The 22,611-nt window shown below is 33.2% G+C and overlaps 1 protein-coding gene across 2 annotated transcripts in view; it reads right to left on the bottom strand.

Annotated features, from left to right (window-relative positions):
- msna (moesin a) overlaps positions 1-22,611 on the bottom strand; it is a 44,007-nt gene that overhangs the window by 17,387 nt on the left and 4,009 nt on the right. Inside the window, exons 2-3 of one of the 2 annotated variants that reach the window (XM_056457612.1) lie at positions 5,944-6,027; positions 3,028-3,123 (exon numbers count right to left, since the gene is read on the bottom strand). In XM_056457612.1, coding sequence (XP_056313587.1) covers positions 3,028-3,123; positions 5,944-6,027 — 180 coding nt within the window. Of the gene's footprint in view, positions 1-3,027; positions 3,124-5,943; positions 6,028-22,611 lie in introns of those variants that run through there. The other variant, XM_056457613.1, reaches the window with a different exon arrangement.

Here is a 22,611-nt window from a genome sequence, read left to right as displayed (position 1 = left end):
ATATATATATATATATATATATATATATATATATATATATATATATATATATATATATATATATATATATATATATATATATACACATATAGTAATGGTTAGTTACTATGTATGTTAATAAATGCTTAATTAACTCAACTTCATGCAGTTTTGTGACCTAAAGTGTGGACTATTTATACTTTATAAATCCCTTATAAAAGACAATTAAAGGCTCATTCTCAAATGAACAATAATCTTTGCAATCTTATCTAAAAAGTAAAATTACTGTAAAGTTCAAACATTACCAAATAACGGGAGTGGCAAAATATAACATAAAACTGGATAAAACAACAACAATATAATAATTTAACAATATAATAGGATGCAATGATTAAACTGTACAGTGATTTTACTTTAGATAAGGTTACAAAGATCTAATTTTCATTTGAAGTACAGTTTCATTTGTGTATCTTCAAACGAAAAGGAATGAATAATGTCTTTTTTTTTTTTTTTCCGGTTTAGAATTTAACTGAGCCTTAATTGTCATTTATAAGGGATTAATAAAGCATAAATAGTCCACACTTTAGATTAAGTCACAAAACTGGATGAGGTTGAGTTAATAAAGTGTTTATTAACATGCAAATTAACTATGACTATATGCCTGAATAATAAGATATAAAAGTTGATTTAAATAGTTTATTAATCATTTACTAACTCATTCTGAATGATCTTAAAAAATAAATAAATAATGCAATACTTAATTTAGTAATGATAAGTATATCATTAAAGTATGAAAATACATTTATTAAGCACATTATAAATGTGGCTGTAAGTCAAGAATAGAGCATTTGTAGCGGCGGTTATAAACTGCTTACTAACATTTATTAATGTAGAGTTAATGCTTGACAGTTAATAAATTTCCTATTTGCTAATGCTTTATAAATGGTTCATAGTGTGTAGTTATGATAAAGTGTTACCCTTTGCGATGCACATGATTCTACATCCAGTAATGAAAAAACTGTCTAAAAGGAATGACACTGAAAATTAATAACCGTTTCGAAAGGATTTAAATTACATTCACGTCTTTAAAAATAATTAATTTGCCTTTTCATCACTTTATTACTTTCTTTAAGACTTGCTGGGTAAAATAATTGTGCCATGCTAAGAAAACTGTAAACCTGAAAACTAATACCAATATAATATAATATAATATAATATAATATAATATAATATAATATAATATAATATAATATAATATAATATAATATAATATAATGCAAAACAGTGTCTGAAAGATATAATATATAATCAGTTTTGTTTTTTTAAGATTCCCATTAAAATCTTAAAACAAACTTTTCTGTTTTGACACCATCATCTGTCTGTCAGCATCAGTTTCTGCAGCACAAATACACAGAGCTTTCATTGCCTTTCCCTGTCATTTTGCATCACTTTCTATCACTCAACACTATTTCTGACACACGCTGGGTAAAATTATTGTGACGTGCTCAGAAAATCTAATTCATGTGTCGATCAATTGCAATGAAGAAATGACAAACAAGCTGGCATGATAAATAAACTCATATATAAATTGTATTTACAACACATTAACCTCGTTTCATCAGCACAACTTAACAGACAATGCCTTTCTTTCAAAAGTGCACTGATTAAAATAAAATAAAAAGACTTTCTCTGTCTCTATCCTTTATTGATGACAGTCTTTAAGACTCACTTGGTAAAATTATTATAGTATTTAAACATATTACTATTATTATTATTATTATTATTATTAATATAAGTGTTTATTGATAGGTTTTGTTGTCTATTATAATGAAGAAGAGATTAAAGAGGTGGCAAAGTTTCATTAAAAAGGTAATGATCAAACCTTTAATGAATTAACACTGAAATAAGATTACATTCCTAATAATGCAGTTTCTTTTAACTCAAAATAACCTCTAAGATATTAATATACAATTGAAGTCCCCATTTGAATTTTTTCTTCTTTTTTTTAATATTTCCCAAATGATGTTTAACAGATCAAGGAAATTTTCAAAGCATGTCTGATCATATTTTTTCTTCTAAAGAAAGTCTTATTTGTTTTATTTTGGCAAGAATAAAAGCAGTTTTAAATTTTTCAAAAAACATTTTAAGGTCAAAATTATTAGCCCCTTTAAGCTATATATTTTTTTCGACTGACTACAAAACAAACCATCATTATATAATAACTTGCCTAATTACCCTAACCTGCCTAGTTAACCTAATTAGGCCTTTAAATGTCACTAAGCTGTATAGAAGTGTCTTGAAAAAGATCTAGTCAAATATTATTTACGGTCATCATAGCAAAGATGAAATAAATCACTTTTTAGAAAGGAGTTATTAAAACTATTATGTTTAGAAATGTGATTAAAAAAATCTTCTGTTCAATAAACAGAAATTGGGTTGAAAAAAATAAACAGGAGGGCTATTAATTCAGGGGGGCTAATAATTCTGACTTTAACTGTATATTTTAGTTTAATAAGATATGCTACCAAATACATTTGTGACGTGCTTTGTTTCATGCCCATTCATATCAGGTTTATAAATATAAAATGCATCAGTACTTGTTATTCTGCTCGTAGATGTTGAGTCCCAGACCGTCCACACCGAGAAATTGGGGGGGGGGGGAAACAGGGGGGCTAATAATTCAGGGGCGCTAATAATTCTGACTTCAACTGTACATAAAGATTATGTATTGATGTTATTTTAAGTGGAAAATACATTTTCCCATTAGCTAATGTTGATCAATCATAATATTTTAAACTAATAAATTGTTAAACTTTTTTTTTTTTTTTTGAAGTACATCAAGATTGCAGCGGTCAAACAAATTTTCACTATTTCGCATATTATCATGAACAATGATATTTTTTCAATTTATTGAAATGTCAATATTATTACAAAAAGAAATAATAAGTTTTACATGAAGAACCACTGAAATTAAACAAAAAAAAAAATAGTACAAAAATAGATACCGAGTGGATACTAAAAAGCAACTATATGAATGCATGCACAAACCTTCTTGTTGAGTTTAAGCCAGGTGGAAAAGCCTTTGGTGTCCTGATACTGAAGTCCAAAAAACCACACCTCCCTCAGCCCAATGGTTTTCACCACCTATAAAACAGACATACATTCCTTACATAATGAAATAAACAGAATATATATAATATATTTGAAAGTTTAGTGCACTGTTGCTCAACTTTCTGCCCTCTGCAATGTATTTATGCATGTGTTTATGTCAAGCTTTCGATTTAGGAAAGCTTCCTAAAAAAAATAACTGTCTATCTATCTATATGGTGACATTAACACAAAAAATAATAATAGTTTTAAAATAAAATAAAAATAAATAAATAAATATATAAAAATTATATATATATATATATATATATATATATTTTTTTTTTATTTATTTTTTTTTTTTTTGGTGAACAATCCCTTAATAAACATTCGGGAAAAAAAGCAGCAGTTGACAGTGCCACCTGGAGGCCACTTGTTCAGTAAATAAACCACTTCTGTGTGCATTTAGCTTTAAAAAGCAGGTATACAAGCAAATTAGAGAGATGCTGTGAAAGGGTTGAAAGACACAGAAAAGACACTCATTACTCCCGGTCAAGAGCAGAGGGTGTGTGTGTGTGTGTGTGTGAGAGAGAGACAGAGCAGTGGAAAATGTTGTGAAATATTGGCACATAACTACTAAACCAGTCAGAGCGTATAGTCTCTGAAAATGGCGTAAGCAGAGACAGAAAGGAAATGAGAAAGTGATGATGAGAAAATGTGGAAAAAGACTAAATACAACACGTAAAACTCTTTTAGTCATGCTGTGTGATCAGGACAATTGCCAGGAAGTTGGACACACTACCAGGACACACATTCGACTGTATTCAAAACAACCACACACTAAAAGTACAACAGAGGCTGGGGTTTTCAGAAATTACTGGTCATTCATTTAAGACAATAATAGTGTCAAATGTTTCAGTATTAGCACTGACGAATGCAATTTTGGACTTACTTATGTTCTGACTGATAACTGCTTTAACTCAAACTCTCAAGCCAGACTTTGTGGGAATATACACACATTAGTGCCAAATCAATAAAAACATGCTAAAGATCAAGGAGTGAAAGGATGAAAGGATTGTTTTTCCTCATAAAAACAGTTAAAATATGAATTGAAATGTTATTCTGAACTATTTTAAAATGTAAAAGATTCCTGTGATGTAAAGCAGATTTAACAACATTCATTACTCACTGTTCACTGCCCCTTCACAATTCACTCTGCTGATTTGCACTCTGATAATATGCTAAGCTGCTTTAAAAAACCTATTCTGAAAACAGCTGTGCAGCTTAATATTTTGATCAAATTACTTGCGATTGCTTCATCTCATGCTAGACGATTCATCACTCTCCTTATCAATCAACCAAAGAAGGATTCTGTCAGTTGATTGACTGCTGCTGCTGCAAAAAAAATAATAATAATAATGCTAAAAATATGGCTGGATCCATCTGCTTCGGCTGATCTATCCTTGAAGCTTTATGTACTGGACATTATTAGTATACACCACAGCCAAAATAAATGGTAAGAAAACTGTAGAACATTGGTTAAATACAGTACAAAAGGTACAAAGAATGTATATTTGCTGAATAAAAGTAAAAACTGTTTTAAAAACAATCTTACTGACCCAAACTTGTGAAAGTCTGAGAATGAAGAGAATGTAAACAGACGGGACAAATATTTAGCCGTGTATAAAAAGATTAAATGTGTGCACTAGGCAGCGTACATGGCTTTATGTACTGTTAATCTGTATCAATGATTGCCTGTAAATACCATTTGTTAATTTTAACATTAGTATTTTATTTAATTAAACACCAATAATGAGTAGGGCCAGACAGAATCTACAGACATTTTTTTGCTATTTCTGCAGAGAATTTTGTAAAAAAAAAAAAAAAAAAAAATAATAATAATAATAATAATAATAATAATAATAATCTGCATATTTATGTGTAATAATTTTTATGAGCATCTAAAAACTTAATATGTGAAATAAAAAATAATATTTTTTTTACTTTTATTTAATGTTTACAATGCAAACCCATCTAGATCCACTTACAGTATTTGGTAAACAAATCAAGTCCATCATATAATATATATAAAAGACAGAAAATAATACTTTACAAACTGTGTACTGTAAATAAATCAAACGAACATTTTCATATTAGTCAATATTATTATTGAGATTAAATTAAAAACTGAATTAATATAAATTTACACACATTTACACAAGTAAATAAATAGACTCAGTGATGGGCTAAAAATCTGCGGAAATCTGTAGATTTCTGCGTGCGCAGATTCCGTTTGGGTTTATTAATGAGTAACATATTAGTTTTATACATTGAACAATCTTTTTTTTTGCAACTATTGTAAAATTATTGACTATTACAACAAGTTCAGTCCTTCTAACTCTGAACCCTCAACTCAAACTAAAGACTTGCCTGATGGAAACAAACGGGACTCTAAAACCTACACAACTGGCTGAAGAATGAAGGCTGTGTGTAGGTCTGCATGAGCGTGTGTGTTTGTATGAGAAATTAAAGGTTGCTCAGGAACAAAGCCGCCTATTATCGAGTCTCAGAAAGAGCGACTTCATGAACGTGACACAGTGACTAAGAGTGAGGAAGAGGGGACTGTACAGAATTACAGGCCGAGGAAGAAGCAGAGTCAGAAAGAGGAAGGATGGAGGGAGGGTGAAATCCCCCACAAGAAGGATTTCCAGTTCTTAAACTAAACATGCACACACAGCTTCTCTGACACGGCCTTCACCGCCAAATTGTTTGTCTGTTCGCAGCAAAAATTAAATAGCAGAACACATTTAATGTATAGTTATATTTAGGAGGTTATTCCTACAAAGAAGTAGAAAAAAAAAGAGGCCACACACGAACCTGGTCAAATAACTGTTTCCCGGTGGTGCTGGGTTGGATGGCAAACTCCAGCTCTGCATCCATCGTAGTCACACGAACGCTGATCTGAAAATCAACAAACAAATAACATCAAATGTCAATAAATGAAGATTGGAGGTAGTAACAGAGAGAAAACACCAACAGAGATGCAGTACACTGAAAAAAAGGATGTCAGCAAATAATTTATATGTTGAATTTAAACAAACAAATTACATTTAGTAATGTTCAACTTCATTTGTTTGTTTAAATTCAACCCAAATAAATTGTTTACAACCACATAACGTAAAAAATGTAGCAAATCCAGGGATATCATCATAGAATAACTTTTTCAGTGTACACAGATCAGGCCTGTCGCCATGGGAGGTTCGGAAGACCCACCCCTCACTGACAAAGGTCCAGAATTTTTCCCTATTTTGACTTTAAGACCAAGTGGAATCCACTTCAGTTAAGCAGTATTGGCCAATGCAAACTATTATGTTTCATGAGTCAAACATACAGCTGTGCAAAAAAACATCTGACATACACCAAGTCATCTTTGGCTACTGTATTTTTTTTTTAAACAGAGAAAACATTTTAAAACAGAACTTTAATTCTAAATCTTGAACCTTATTCTTGAAAGAAAACATGACCAATAAAAAAGTGTGAAGCACCAAAAGCAGCTGATATTAAAATCAATTTGAATACTATTTTGGCTATTGTTGTGATTCATGAAGAGAGGATAGAACAATTTTAAAGTTCTAAATTATTAATATTATTATTATTATTAAAATGGCCAGATTCAAACTCGGCCAGTTTGTTATTTGCCTAATAAATTACAATAGGCTACAGTTTTTAAATGTAAAACGTTTTTTCCTATTGATGATTTGATGTAATAAATTTGTATTTTAAAAATAAATATGTCTTTTTTTTTTTTCTAAATATTTAGGAAATATTTTTGGTACATCAAAAACTCTGGTTATGGTGACCACCCAACAAGCTAATTCAGCTAAAAATAGTGCTTAAAATGTAACCTAAATACAGTATTTAAATCTCATAATTAAATAGAATAAGAGGCAAATATCTGCAAAAAGGTTCACTTTTTTGAGAAAAAAATAGAACCACCCCTTTCGCCAGGCTGGCTACAGGTCTGCAGAGCATAAAACAAACTAATATTCGAGAATTCAAACGGTTTTTTAGTACAAAATAACTTTTCCTTTTTTAAGATTAAGATAAGTGACAGAATTTTTTAAATATAATTTTGCATAAAGATTCATATTTCAAATTAGGGCTGTTCTTTCATATATGAGCAAAGATATAGAGTAAAACTGTGGTAAGAAATGTTTCTTGAGCACCAACTCAGCATGTTAAGATCATTTCAGATGCGTCATGTGACACTGAAGGATGGAATAGCTGTTGATCAGTGGAATAAGTTTCATTTCATAAATGATTAAACATGAAATATTGCAGCTTAAAAGCTTATTAAATTCAGTTATAGTTACTAAATTCAACCTTGCAGAGCATAAAACAATCCTTTGCCAGATATTACTAATTTGACCAATCTGCTTGTGACGTATGAAATACTGTTTCCGGGTCCAAGCCGCTACTTATTTGAAGTGAGAAAATATTCATTTATGACCACTTTTTAGTCATACCACACATTAAAGTGAATTTTATATAAAATCATGCTGTACACAACAGTCTCTGAAATTATTGTATCACAAATCCAAAAATTTTAACAATTTCTAAAAAAATCTATGACTTTCTGGCCATCTGATATTAGGCATAAATCTATATATATTGCGTTTGTGATTTTTCGAAAGAATTACACCACTTTGTAAACATTTATTATTACCATTTGTTGAGTCTCCCCATACAGTTAGATATAGCGCTTGGACCCGGAAGGTGCTTCGCGTGACGTCAAACAAGCGAATAGAATGTACTGCAACACAAATGCTTTCGATACATATTGTGCCTGTGTGTTCAGATTTGTGAGGGTGCATGATTATATGTGTACTGTGTGTGTGTGTGTGTGTGTGTGTGTGTGTGTGTGTGTGTGTGTGTGTGTGTGTGTGTGTGTGTGTTTGTTTGGTAAATCTATGCTCCAAAGTGTGCCTTGCTATTTTAACATGATTGATTGTGCTCTGGAAGTCTGGATAAGATAAAAACAATAGAAGGAAACAGCAAGAGGGACAAATGGAAAAAGATATGCCCCGTCTCTCTTCTCTTGCTGTCTCTTTCTCTCCAGCTCACAGGATGCAGATCTACACTCCTCCAGCAACCATGGAGATGTGCCTCACTTCCTACTCTTACTAGACAATCAATCACAACACACCTACTAATAATAACAGATCGTTCAGAGAAATCTGAATGACTTTCCATTCAATTCTTAACTGAACAAATAACAGAAAACTGAAATTTCAGCTCTTTTAACTTTTACAAAATGTCGCTTCTTTACATTTATGAAAAATAGACATCTGTGTGAAAATAACTATTTGAGCTTGACCGACATGGTCCACAAAAAGCTCTTTTACTGGACTAAATCATTTTAACTGCATCGATCACATATGTGTGTGTGTCTGAGAGAGATAAATAGCTTAGTTTAGGTACACACCTACAGCTCAGCTCAGCTATCCCATAATGCCCTGCTTTATCTAGCAGCTGCCTGTAAGGCAGGCCAGTGTCCATACTGAGACTCTTAAAGAGACAGTTCACTCATAAATGAAACTCACTCACCATTTACTCACATTTACTGTTGAACACAAAAGAAGATATTTAGAATAATGCTGAAAAGTGGTATACGTTGACCTCCATAAATGCAATGGAAGTCAAAGCAGTTCAACATAGTTCAAAATATCTTATTTTGTGTTCAAAAGAAAGAAACTAAGATTAGGACCAAAAGGAGGGTGAGAAAATGATAAAAGAATTAATTTTTGGGTGAACTATCGCATTAAGACATCAACTTTCTCGAAGTCAATGACGTAGATTCCTGTTAAAGCTTGTGATAAGAAGTGCTAAAGAGAGGTTACAGCTTTGGTAGAGACCAATACTTTCAGCAAAAAAAGCAGCTTATATTTCACTTTATTCTACAAGACTTCAAAAGTTGTATTTTTTCCATTTTTAGAAGCAACTCTTGGTCACTACGGCATATACGGTCACACTATAAAGTCAGTTAAGCCTATAAGGCAAATAATATGGAACCTATACATACTCATGAATATATACATTTCATTTTGATTTCATTTTAATTCCACATATATTTTCTGCAAATATTTCAGTGTATTAAATATCTCGTGTTTGCTAAATGAAAGACACATTGTTGTATAGTATATCTAGTAACATTGCTTCATGGCCATAACAATATCTTTGATCATGAACACTGGGCTAAACCAATCAATATGCAGTTTTCAAATAAGAAAATCCAATATTTCAGAAATCAGGGGACAACTCACAAATATCAGTAATGGTGGCGATAAAGGCATTTTCTTAAATGTGCTGTAGGTGATTGTCTTCAGAAACATTTTTATTGTGCTGGTTGAAAGTCTCTTCACATTCTAATAGTAATGATTAAAGTAAATGAGCTAAATGTATTTATGTATGAAGAATGCATGTATGTTTTCATATTCTGGGTAAGGCACAAGCCTAAAAAAAATGTTCATCCAATTAAAATAAGTTGGGCAGATAATCCCCATAACTCTGATAAGTAGCCCAAACTGTCTGTCAACATTTGTACATCTGCGCACTCCTGTTCATGCAGACAGATCTGTCGTTTTCACGTGCACACGAGAGAGTGACAGCAGTAAAAACAAATGCTGAATCAAAACTTTTTACAATCAATATTGGAGTTATTTTTGCACGCTGGAGGAAGGATGACACCTTGGCTGAAGTGTTTCTTTTAGACAGGTAATGTTATGTTTTATGTTTTAAAACCATTTTAAATAGCGCTATTCTGCTTAGCCTGCTTTACTGAGGTGAAGTTGGTTTTATATTCACATCGGTTCATTTTTGAACCACGACAACCTGTGACGTGCTCGTTATATTGTTTACCATGTTACTCTAAATATTCGGTCTAAAATAGCATGTATGGCTTAGTAAAAAGTGTAATTTCTGCATGTCACCGGCCAACCACTAATCATACAGTAGCCGCTTTAGAACAAAGCGTGTGAGAAAGTGAGACCAGCGATGCTTGCATGCATGAAATATTGCACATTATGACAAGTTTTGCTTGCTACACAATTGAAAACGTGCTCGATATAATACAGTTTTTTGTTCAGAATTTTAGTATTATAAAGTTTTCTAACTGGCGAATGACATGGTCTAGTGGGTTGTCTACGGTCACCTTTACGGTGCACATTCGTGATTTCAGGAGGCGTGACTTTGGACGACAGGGGAGGGACTGTGTTTTCAATGCTATTATGCTAATGCTTAGCATTTTGGTAGATCACCTACTGCACCTTTAACAGACTGTACGTGAAGCCCAATGCTTTACATTACAATGCTGTCACACAGATGTCATAAACAGAGCACAGGTTGCAACAGGAATGCATAGCTAAACTGTTAGCTACATGAAAATATAAAGGCAGTACAACAGCAGCATGTAATGTATGCATGTGTGTAATGCCAGCCTATTGTGAGGTGGTCTCAACAGAGCTTCATTCAGTACTGCCAATTTGATATGGCACCTAAAACCTAACTGCTCAATGGCGTACAGAATGTTCTCGGAGGTAACTCATGCAAAGCTGCAGATTTAAAACAATGGTGCCATGAACATTGCAATTCCACTGTAACTAACATTTAGTATCGCTTTCTTTGTGTAATCTCTGAATTTAAAAAAACAAATAAACAACATGGACTGCACAGAAGGTTATGTTGACAGCTGGAGCGATTAAAAGTTTAAGGAAAGCTTGGTCTTGGCTGTATTAACTGTGAGCAGATCTATAATAATCTGATTAACGTGTTTACATGACTGTTTGCCATATTGGCACAGGAATATAATTTCTGTGACTATGAGCTAAATCCTATTAGTTTGATCAAAAGTACTAAATTAAGTTTAATTGCATATTCCCTAAATCTCAACATCATCCGTTTAGTACACTTAATTAGATTTGCTTTACTATTAGTTTATACTCCAATAATTCTGGCTTGTTTCACATAAATTTGAGTCAAGCTTGAACAAATCCAACTGTTGGGTTAAAAAATATATATACAAAAGGGTATTATACTTTTTTTTTGTCAGGACAGTAGACAGGAAAGCATTGGGAACAAGATCGGCAAAGAACCAGGGGCCAGAGTCAGGTAAAGTGCTAATATTTGATGTAACGGGAAGAATAATTACTCATGTCATTTGTGGTGCGAGTTGGAAATAAACAGATGAGGGCAGATTTTGGGTCCAGTAGTCAATCAGTGAGCAGCATTGTAGGCAAATGTGTGGCAACCGACGGACAACAAGCACTTGACTATGCTCTTATCACAACTTGAATAAAGATTTAAGCTCATCGTGGTGCTACTGGTCTCTTTCCTGCGTTACACTTAGGCTTTGATGGCAGCTTACCTTCTAGTGGTTTGTAGAGTTTTGAGAGAGACGAGTCACACTGATGATGATGTCATGCACATGCTCATACGGATGCAGTTAGTGTCGTGGTGTGTATCTCAAATGGGTAGGATTGGGTACGGACATTATTGCTGTTGTTGCATGACCGACCAAGGCTGCATCCAAAACCGATCACTACTCAGTAGGTGCTACATTTGAATTTAAAAGTACTACTCAGCCGTTAGAAAATTACGTTCTATACAGTATGTATGTTAGTATGAATGGAAATCTGACGTACTACATCCACCATTTTGACATGATCACATTACCTACCCACACGCGTGATGTCACTTCACTCACATTAATGAATTCTGTCGTGGGGCATCATGGGATAGCAATGCTCCATACGATGCACATTTCAGAATCTCGCCGGAAGTAGGAGGTCATCCGGGTACTTCTCGCACACTGGTTTTTGAATTCTGTTAATTCGGACATACTACCCGGCTCGCATACTGATTTTAGCGTACTATATAATATGGTAGTATGCAATTTCGGATGCAGCCCAGGTGTTCTTTTAATTATTGTGGGTGCGGCTTTACCAAAAAGGACCTGTGCAGGTCTTTGCCATGGGCATCTTAGATTAATGGAGTCTACTGAATATTTTCCCCAGCTTTTTTGCATGAATAAGTCCAAAATAAGTGTATTTAGCAAGATGTTTTTTTGTTTTTTTTTTCTAAATGTAGCATCGGATGAAATTTTTTACTTTTGTAGATTTTTTTGTGTTTAGTGCACATGTCCACTGAAGCATTTTTGCACTACAGAAACACCAGCTGAGCAATTGTTAATATAGGCAGCGCATTTCTAAAATGCCGGCTTTGTAGTCAGACACTGAGCATGCTTTACGCTTTATGTTGAGCGCTTGACATTTTATAAAAAAAAGGGATGCTCAACCCCTTTCCTGGAAATCGAACTTCCCGCAGAGTTCAGATCCAACCCTGATTGAACAACTAAACCAGCTAAGTAGGATCTGATAGCACATTTAGTAATTAAAAATGGGTGCATTTAATCAAGGTTGCATCTAAACTCTGTAGGAAGGCAGATCTCCAGGAACAAGGTTGGGCACCTCTATTTAAATGCTTTGACAGTTGCAAAACACTTGGTGGACACGTGTCCATAATTAGGTTTTTGAGTGTCTGTCAGCTCAGACAAGTTGAAATGAAAACATACAGCTTGGTTTTATAAACTACATGAGTGTATTTATGTGCCATAACCGGTGTGGTTGAATGTTTAGATGTAACCTGCTAGTTCTTAACATGTGCTCATCTCCAAGCAAACTATAGACTATTCCCTCCTCACGCGTCTTTCTTAAACAGATAACAAAGCAGCTAAAAACTGTGCCTTTCATATTTGAAGCAATCCTCCATGCAGTCTACTGCGTGTTTGGATGCAACTTTAGAGGCTCACATGTGTCCTTACACAGAATTTCTGAAGTAGTAAAATGGACTCATATTACACAGTAAGGAAGTGTCCCAGGAGGAGTGGAAAGAAAAATTGCCTGTGTGTACATTTTCCGGCTGACTGACTAACAACCTCAGGCAATATGAAGCTGGCCTTACATCAAAACTGCATTTAAAGGATGTAGGTGTAGATTTTTTTATACATATATAATTATTGTTTGTTTCATTTGGATAAAGTTAGCATTAGCACTTAACGTGACCTCAAGAAAGCTTTGCCATTTCAGCAGTGTCAAAGAGAGGCAGGTTCACTGTAGAGTGAGGCGTTTTCGACAGAGTAAAAAAGGGTTTTTATTTTACACTACCATTTAAATTTAACCAATGTAAATTATAGACTTTTGTTTTCACCTTTAATGCATTACAGTCCCATGTAGCCGTCAGCGTAATAAATTGGAGTGAGTTTAACCACCATCATTTTCCTAATGTAGCACTATTATATTATTTTAAATAAATCAAATCATATTGGGGACAAAAAAAAAAGAAAAAAAAAGAAAAAAAAAAAAAGAGAGATCAGTACATCCCTAAATAAGATGTGTTCATGCTTTAGACCAGAGGTGCCCAAAGTAGGGCCTGCAGACCAAAGTTGGCCGATGATAACCTTTAGTTTGGCCCACCATCCCATCTGAAAAGAGAGGGAGAGTGATGGGGAGTTGGTTGGGGTGAACGTCTGACAAAGATTATCATTTCAATTTAATGTAACCTGTAGTTTCTTTGTTTAATTGAGGAGCTGCCAAAAAATGTTGTGTTTCAATTAAAAGTTGTAATTGAATCAGACTTTTAAAATGGAAATATTGTCAGCTGCACAAGACATTGGTAAGCAAATCAAGGTAAAGGCAGGAGCAGCTCGACTAGTGTATTCAGCATTGAACTCTATTGCATTATAAATGGGATTGTTTATGTTTTTACTCTAATACATTCATTATAAAACAGTAAAATGATACTGAATCAATAATTTATATTTTAAAACAACATTTTAAAAGTTATTTTTAAATATTAGCAAATAAATTAGGACATTTCCCATGGCAAATTTAATGTAATACGATTTGGAATATTTCACTTTGGTCCACAGCCTTCAGTCAAGTTTGTTTTTTGGCCCTTTATAAAAAAAGATTGAGCACCCCTGCTTTAGACTGTAATAACTGACCATTAGTTATTATTCACAAAAAAGACTGAAATCGTGAAACCTGGGCAAGTTATGAAATGACTGTACTGTATTGTGAAACAGCACGTTTCAAATCCAGGTGCGTTTTATGTGTGTGTCTGAAATTAAATGTGCTTCCTTTGGCAACTATTCAGCACTCTAGGAATGACTCTAGCATGAGGTGATTGATTTGATTTTAGTCTTTTGCGTGTGTGTGAATAAACCCTACTTCTGCAGTTTCACAAGCTTACATCATCCAGTTGGAACAAAGAAAGAACAAGCAGAAATTTCCCAACAACTGTAGAAAATTTCTGCTCTTTCCTTTGTGTCTGGGAGAGTTCATAATATAGCCTACACAACTTCCAGCAAAACACTCACTCATCACTCTCTCAATTTCGCTTTCGCCCTCTGTGAGTAATGGCAGGTTTGTGTGTGTTTGTATGAGTGTAGCAGCACGTTTGGAACAGTATATCGGTCAGTTGAGGGACTCTCTCAATCCTGAGGTGGATTCAGGATAAAAATAGTTCATGGCTTCATGAAACAGGAACTAAGAATCTGTAGTTCTGCCTGGTCAGGGTGTGTGTGCGCACGATGGGTGTGGTCTACACAGTGGACCCACCAAAGGTTCTCTGACACTATTCTTAGAACATTCACCCTGCCTTTATTCATTAGCCCTCACACACAGACACAGAACAATGACATTTCACACAATAACACAAAGAAGCGATCTAGAATAGGTTCATAATAGTATTTGCATCTAAATTTAAAAAAAACAAATTACTTTATCCCCTCCAAAATGTAGTGTTTGATGATTTAATAATCTATAGAAATGTCAGTCTATTCTTGATGCCTTTTAACCTCAATAAAAATTGGAAAAATCTGACATTGAAATATATAAATTTTTTTGAGATTTATACTATGATATGAATACGGCTTCAGCAGATGATTGAATAGCTCTATTTGGAAAGAAATCATTAACTTAGATTTATTGGGAGAATAAACTTGTAGAGTAGTAAATCAAAGAATTTAGAGGAGTAAATAAATAAGATAGAGCAAAGGTAAAAGCGATATAAGTCGGACATTTAGGTACATTAATATGATATGATACGATATTATCATGATATTTTGCCCAAGATAATGATAGATCACGAAATCAGCGATATATCATCATCCACAATACATCCTGATATTTGTAAATGAAGAAGGAAAAATGCATGACAGTTGTAAGATGCATTTCTTTCATTGACAGCACATATATTTCTTAGAATTGCAACAGCTATACATGTTCGATCCGCTATTACAAGCGCCACCTCATACATATTTCTATTTTGTCCTGCCCCTACTGAATAATCAAATATAATGTAAAATGTAAACACTGTACATTCTTTATTGCTGATCAGCTTTAATAATCCCAACTCCACATTACAGATGCTGCGATGTGACTATTGCGAATGCAAACATTGTGATATCGATAGTGAAATTATATATCGTGCAGCCCTTAATATACACCAGTGGTTTTAACACTTTTGTAAGAGCGTTATTTTTGTACAAATTCAAGTATTTCACCAATCCACATTTTAGAAAACCATTTAATGTGTCCAAGCACAATAGACCCTCAATGTGTGGTTCGTTTGATTGTCTCATTTCATGTGATAGATATACACAGGGTTTCTGCATGTTTCACAAAGTTAATGTTAAGACTTTAAGACCATTATGTATGACATTTTAGACTTGTACAAGGCGAAGTTAGAAAAGGTTTTCACTTACCCCATCAAATTGTTTTTAATTTTAATACATTTAATAATATAATAATAATAATAATAATAATAATAATAATAATTTAGTTTGAATATTTTTATTAAAATTTCACATATATCCATTAACAAACCCTATAACCCTTACAAAGAATAGAAGAAAACATAGCTGTCAATTACTTAAGTCTACAATAGTAATAATTTAATAATAAAAAATGTCAGTCAGGTCATTATGTTCAGCAGTAAATAAATGACTTTCAAGTAAATGTTACTGTGAGGAAAGTAATTAAATTCTATTTTTAAATAAAAAGTTTTATTTAGATTGGGATTGTTGGTGATTTTATGGGCATTAATGGCCAGATTGAGTAGTTATACAGGAACAAAGGAAAGTTAAGACCTGTTAAAAAGATTTAGGACCTACAACACAACATTTCAGTAGATTTAAGACTTTAAGGCCTAAAATTTACCATTTGACATTTAATACATTTTAAGACCCCGTGGATACCCTGATATAATATAATAAAGTATATGACCGTTTATTAATCATCTGGTTCTCACCTTAATAAACTTGAGTTACAATTTCTCAGCAACAGCTTCCTCTGTAATGTTCATTATATAATGCCATGAAGCGATACACACAATGTTAAAACTAAAGAATTTTTCCTGGAATTGCTGATTCCACGAAGAACTTAAAAGTTCATTAGTGTTAAAAAAAAGTTCTTTATACTTTATATTACTATTTATGAAAATGGTTCTTTAAATATCCATTCACTAAAAGGGTCTATAAGTATACATTTTATTTATTTTTATGAGCGCATAGCTACTCCTACCTGATTTTTTTAGTCCTGCAACCCAGGGTATAAAAACTTTATTTACTTCCAGGGTTGTTTATATTGAAGTTGATCTTAAGCCACACCACAGTGGTGTTTCGTAAGATCTTATTTTTACGAGGTGGGTTGTTAGCCCAATGCTCAGCACTCAACCTGGAGGACCAGGACATACATACACATATACAACTGGCAATTTAGATAAATTAAATGCAAACTCCACACATAAATGCCCTTGGAGCCAACCGGGGCTCGAACCAGCTAACTTCTAGATTTGAGGCGACAGCACTAACTACTGTGCCGCTGTATAAAAAGTTTACATCTTTAAAATTCAACACATTATTTTCTTTAAGGGGTGCCAAAAGACATCTAGTGTTTAATCCTTGGGAGTTCTCCTTACCTGATCTATCCTGACCTTTCTCAAACAAATGAGAGAAAGGACTTTACTAAGCTGTACATTTCCACCTATATATACTGTATGTAGGCGTGGGTATAAGATTCTGATGGTATAACCTTGAAAAAAAAAAAATCACGGTTTCACAGTTTTACGGTATTGTGATTACTCCTCTAAAATGTATTATTGTTTAAATAGTCTTTTGAGAGATAATGTGGCAGTGTGCCGATTCTGTTTACTTTTTCAAAATTCTTTTAATGTCAACTTTTTTCCAGTGCCATTATCATTGCTAAATTTGTTGCTTTTGTTGTGTCACTTAAATTTTTGCAATAAATAAGTTTCTCCAAACTAACAATACATTTGACACGGTCAGTTTCGCTCTACACTTTAAAACCACTTGCACGCAACCTTACACATTTTGCAAGTGTTTTATTTTTCCCCCTCAATAAAGCTTGTTTGTTTGGTTTTTGCCTATAGACAGCACTTTCACAAAGAACATTTTCTAGGGAAAAATGTATTTTAAAAATCTTTCAGAAGCAAGGCTGCTGAAAACGTTAACAGGCAGTATTGTTGCACTTTTATGCACCACATTTGCAGATTCAATTCAGTTTATTGCTGTTTTTCAAGGTAGCCGCCTATGCAGTAGTTTGAAAAGCTGCTTACTCAGGTTTGGATCAGTTCAAATGTGAAATCCCTCTGGCCAGCTAAAATGCAAATTGTCAACAAATGACTTGCATTTCTTAAACTCCTCAATCAATTAACAAGCCCACATGCAATCCCACACAAAACTTGAAACCAGCACAAGTCATGAAAGAAATCACTCCACTGAAAAGGATAATTAGAGCAAATATTTGAACTAACTGGCACAGGTTCTTGTACTAAAATCCAAAACAGTTTAGAGAACACACTCAGCACAAATTTCCACTGTTCTATCCCATTTACAGAGAGAAAGAGAGAGAAGGCCTGAAAAAAAGCACTCAAACTGGGACAAAATGGCTGCAGTTTATATCAGGAAGAAGAGCAAAGATAAAAAGCTTGAACCTCAGTATTTTTATGAGTTCATTCTACCGTTACCCTCAGTTAACTGACACCACAATCTTACTGTGGCGGTGAGAGTCATTGAGTTTCTCTCAATGCTCGTCTGATTCAAGATAATGACCCTACAATACTTCCTTCAAATAATGATTGAGACAGCAGAATCACATTGCATATGTGGCCTGTCCTCACATGACCCGCTATACCTAATGCACGTTTCCCCTCACGTTTGTCCATGGTTAAAATGGAAAAGTGATCAATGACGGCATCGATAACTTGCTGTCGATAATTAGCTTAACTGCGTTTTCCACTTTTGCACACAGAGGAAACAGCAAAAATGGCTAGCGGCTTCTTTTATTGCTTAATCAGCTAATTACTGATCACATTTAAATATGCAAATGTTTAATGTTATGACAACAACTTTGACTGAAAAAGTCCGTAACAGTTTTTTTAAACGAACACATTTCCAAAAACTTCCAATCCTGAAAAATAGTAAAAACACAACCAGTCTTAAAGCTATGGTAACTCAACCAAATATGAATTCATAGGAATCTGAAACTGTTTAACAATAGGTGCAAAAAACACATTCAAATAGAAGACCCTCCAGCTGATTCACCAAAAGCTTCTGGGAGTATACATGAATACAGCCCATTTACTCTGAAGCTGATGTTCTTTAAAAATAAAACGCAAAAAAAAAAATTAAAATGACACCAGTATTTTGCATTTACATAATAGTCCTCTAAAACATCCTGCTCAAAGCTGTAAAATTTTTCATGTGACTGTCCAAAACCACTTGCAAATTCGCTGAACCATTTTAACTCACAATCTACAGCTTCACACAAACACCCATACTGACTCACATAAGGTTTGAAGTGAGATGTCGTTCAATGCTGCAGTTTTCCTCCATCGAATGAACTGAACTGTTCAACAAATTCTAGAACTTTCCCCTCAAACCCCCCTGGAGCTTTACCTTATTAAAGACCATTAATCTGTGTGTGTGTGTGTGTGCGTGTGTGTGTGTGTGTGTGTGTGTGTGTGTGTGTGTGTGTGCGTGTGTGTGTGTGTGTGTGTGTGTGTGTGTGTGTGTGTGTGTGTAGTTAATCCATTCACTTCGCACATACCAAAGACCTCCAACCCCACTTCTGACTTCATGATTTGGTCATGTAGAACAGTGTATTTAGGGATACAAGTTGTGCAGGTTATAATGGACTTGTTATTGCACATAATTACAAATGTTTATGGATCCAACTGCAGAGACAATTCTTAAAGATCTCAAATGACATGCAATGAATGATGACTGTCTGATGCTTCAAGTTCAGGAATAATTTTACTGACGCGTGTAGTTTACAGTCTAAGAGATTGAAGGCCATCAATATGGTGGTGGAGAGCTTAACGTGCTGCAATTTAAGAAAACACATGCAACTACAAAAAACGTCAGCAAATTAAGAAAGATCTTCATCCGTTTAACACACGTGCTGCAAATCGTCACAATGCAAATATATTTTTAAAAAAACATGCTGCGTTTTCACACAACGCAAACAAATATAACACGCTGCATTTACTCACAACGCAATTTATGAAAACACGCTGCATTTACTCAAAATGCAAACAAATTATGAAAACGCACTGCACTCTCACAACACTTTCAAATTGCACATAACACAACGGAAATGTTTCAAGAGGATGTTAAAGTGATGGATCCGGCTATTTATTTTACTGTTATTTGGGCTAATAAATTACAAAAGTCAAGGGAATCAGAATGTTAAATAAACAAACAAAAAAAACTCGCCTTTCAAAGATCACCTACATCTTCACTGAGCAATATAATCACGACACAGCACTAGAGCTGCACAATTAATCGAAAATATAATATACACATACACATAATACACATAATATTATTGTTGTTGTCGTTTTACTATATGTTTGAGAAAAAACAATAATAATTGCCGACTCATATTAATCTTTATTTTACATCAACAGAATCGTGAGAAAATTGTGATCTTTATTTTAAGCAAAAAAAAATTCGATTCTCAATTTAGCCAGAATCGTGCAGCTCTACACAACGCCATCCGTCACGTTTTTGCATCCCCTTAAAACATTTCCATAGTGTTTTGTTCTTTTTGTGTGGTGTGAGAAAACGCAGCACGTTTTCGTAATTTGTTTGCGTTGTGTGAAAATGCAGTGCGTTTTTTATGTGTTTGGCGTTATGAGGATTTGCATTTCGTGTGCTGTCAAATAGATCTTTTCTTAATTTGCTGGCATTTTTTTGTACTTGCACGTGTTTTCTTAAACTGCAGCATGTTAAGCTCTTTCGGCCACCATACATCAGTGCTCTAACTGACTCACAATCAAGCAGATGTAGAGTCTCTGGTTAGAACTCAGATGATCTAGACATCAGGCTTTAAGTGTGTACTTTTATCAAAACAATTATATCTTGCATATAACTTGTACTATATAGTTCGAAAGGCTATATCGGGAAAAAAGAAAAAAAAACGTGCACTAAATAACCTCAATAAAAGTTTTAGGGTCAGATTTTCTAAAGAAATTAATACTTTTATTCAACATGGATGCATTTAATAAAGTGCATAAATTGTGGCATTTTAATATAAATAATAAAAAAATTATATATATACATATATATATATATACACATATATATATATACACATATATATATATACACATATATATATATATATATATATACATATATATATATATATATATATATATATATATATATATATATATATAAATATATATATATATATATAAATATATATATATATATATAAATATATATATATATATATAAATATATATATATATATATATATATATATATATATATATATATATATATATATATATATATATATATATATATATATATATATATATATATATATATATATATATATATATATATATATATATATGCTAATATTACTGTTTTGTAGTTTGTATATTTTCTGATGCTTTGGGGTTTTTTAACAAATAAATGGAGCCATATGCAAGCAAACAGTGCTAAACATAATTGAGTGCACCCCATTTTGAAAATGAATATTTTTCTCAATGAATATAGGCAATGTATTTTGGTGCATTTAAACAAAACAGATTTATTAAACAGATATTTTTATTCAAATAATATTTAAGTCACCAAACATATTCAGAAATTGAAAGATAATACCATTAAATTCATGGTTTCCGCTACATTCATTCTTCCATGGCGGGGCGCCATGCCAAAATTGATCCCGTCACGTCTACATTACAGCTTCTCATTCAAAACATTCAGTCATGTTTTTTTTTTTTTAATAGCGGGTGATAATCGCACCAAAACGTATTAAAAGGTAAGTGAATTACAGCAGCAAACTTTTCTGTAACTGTAGTAGTGCTGTGCGTCATTTGTTTAACCCTTTAAGGTAACGTGCTGACTGACTGACGTGATGCTAGAGGTAATCAAACAAGTAAAGCCGTTTCACTATACTTCATGACTAATGATTCAGAATAATGCTGCTCTGTAGGTCTACTAGAGACATTTATAAATATTCCTAGCAAATCTAATAAATGTTGGAGACATACTCGTTACATAAACACACTAAATCGCACTTTAGCAGCATTTATTTGAGAGCGCACAAGAAGATCTGCGCTTGAGCAGCGTATATTTGAGGGGGCGTGCAAGAAGAAGTTTTGTGCACGAGCAGAGGAAATCGGCGCGCAAGCAAAAGGATTCACATGCTCGAAGGCTATTACATGAATGCGATCTAGTAATACGAATTGTAATAGTTGGCAGATCTGTGTAAAAAGGCCTGCCACCACAGCTGGAAAAAAAACTTACAAAAACTTACAAAAAACTTTAAAAAATTACAACCTACAAACTTTCAACTAAATATTTTCTTTTTTTTTTGCTTCTCTTGATTTTTCCTTTTTTTATATTTGGATTTAATATTTTTCTATAACATATATATTTGGGTGTACTAGTTTTTGGAGCGTTATTGTAAGTTATTTTGTTAGATTAGCTCTAGATTTGGCTTCAGTACTGACTAATCTAAAATATATATGCAAAAATATAATATTGTATAGCTTCCTTTTAAAAATATGAATTTAAAAGATAGATATGTGAGGGGTAAACTTATGCTGAGCACTGTAAACATGTCTGAAATTGGGAAGAAATGTCACCAGGAGTTTAAATTACATTTTGCTTAAACAACTATAAATCTATAAATAGATAAATAAATACAGATACAAACTGAGAATGTTCAAAGGCTCTTATTTTTTTCCATAGATGTATATACAAACATCTACAATTCAAAAAACAGATCTGGCTATAAAATGAACACAAAATTGCTCAAATAAAATTTTCACACAAGGATTATACGGTTAAGGTGACCTCCAGAAGTCTCTCTCTTCTCGCCTGCACACTCCCTCTGACCTGAACCTACAGAGGTCATAAAACTCCCACTCAGAACACAAAGA

The sequence above is a fragment of the Danio aesculapii genome, chromosome 5, assembly GCF_903798145.1.
Source record: "Danio aesculapii chromosome 5, fDanAes4.1, whole genome shotgun sequence".
In the NCBI taxonomy this organism is placed as follows: domain Eukaryota; kingdom Metazoa; phylum Chordata; class Actinopteri; order Cypriniformes; family Danionidae; genus Danio; species Danio aesculapii.
Note: the sequence above shows the minus strand (reverse complement) of the source record. Positions and strands in the feature narration are given on the sequence as shown.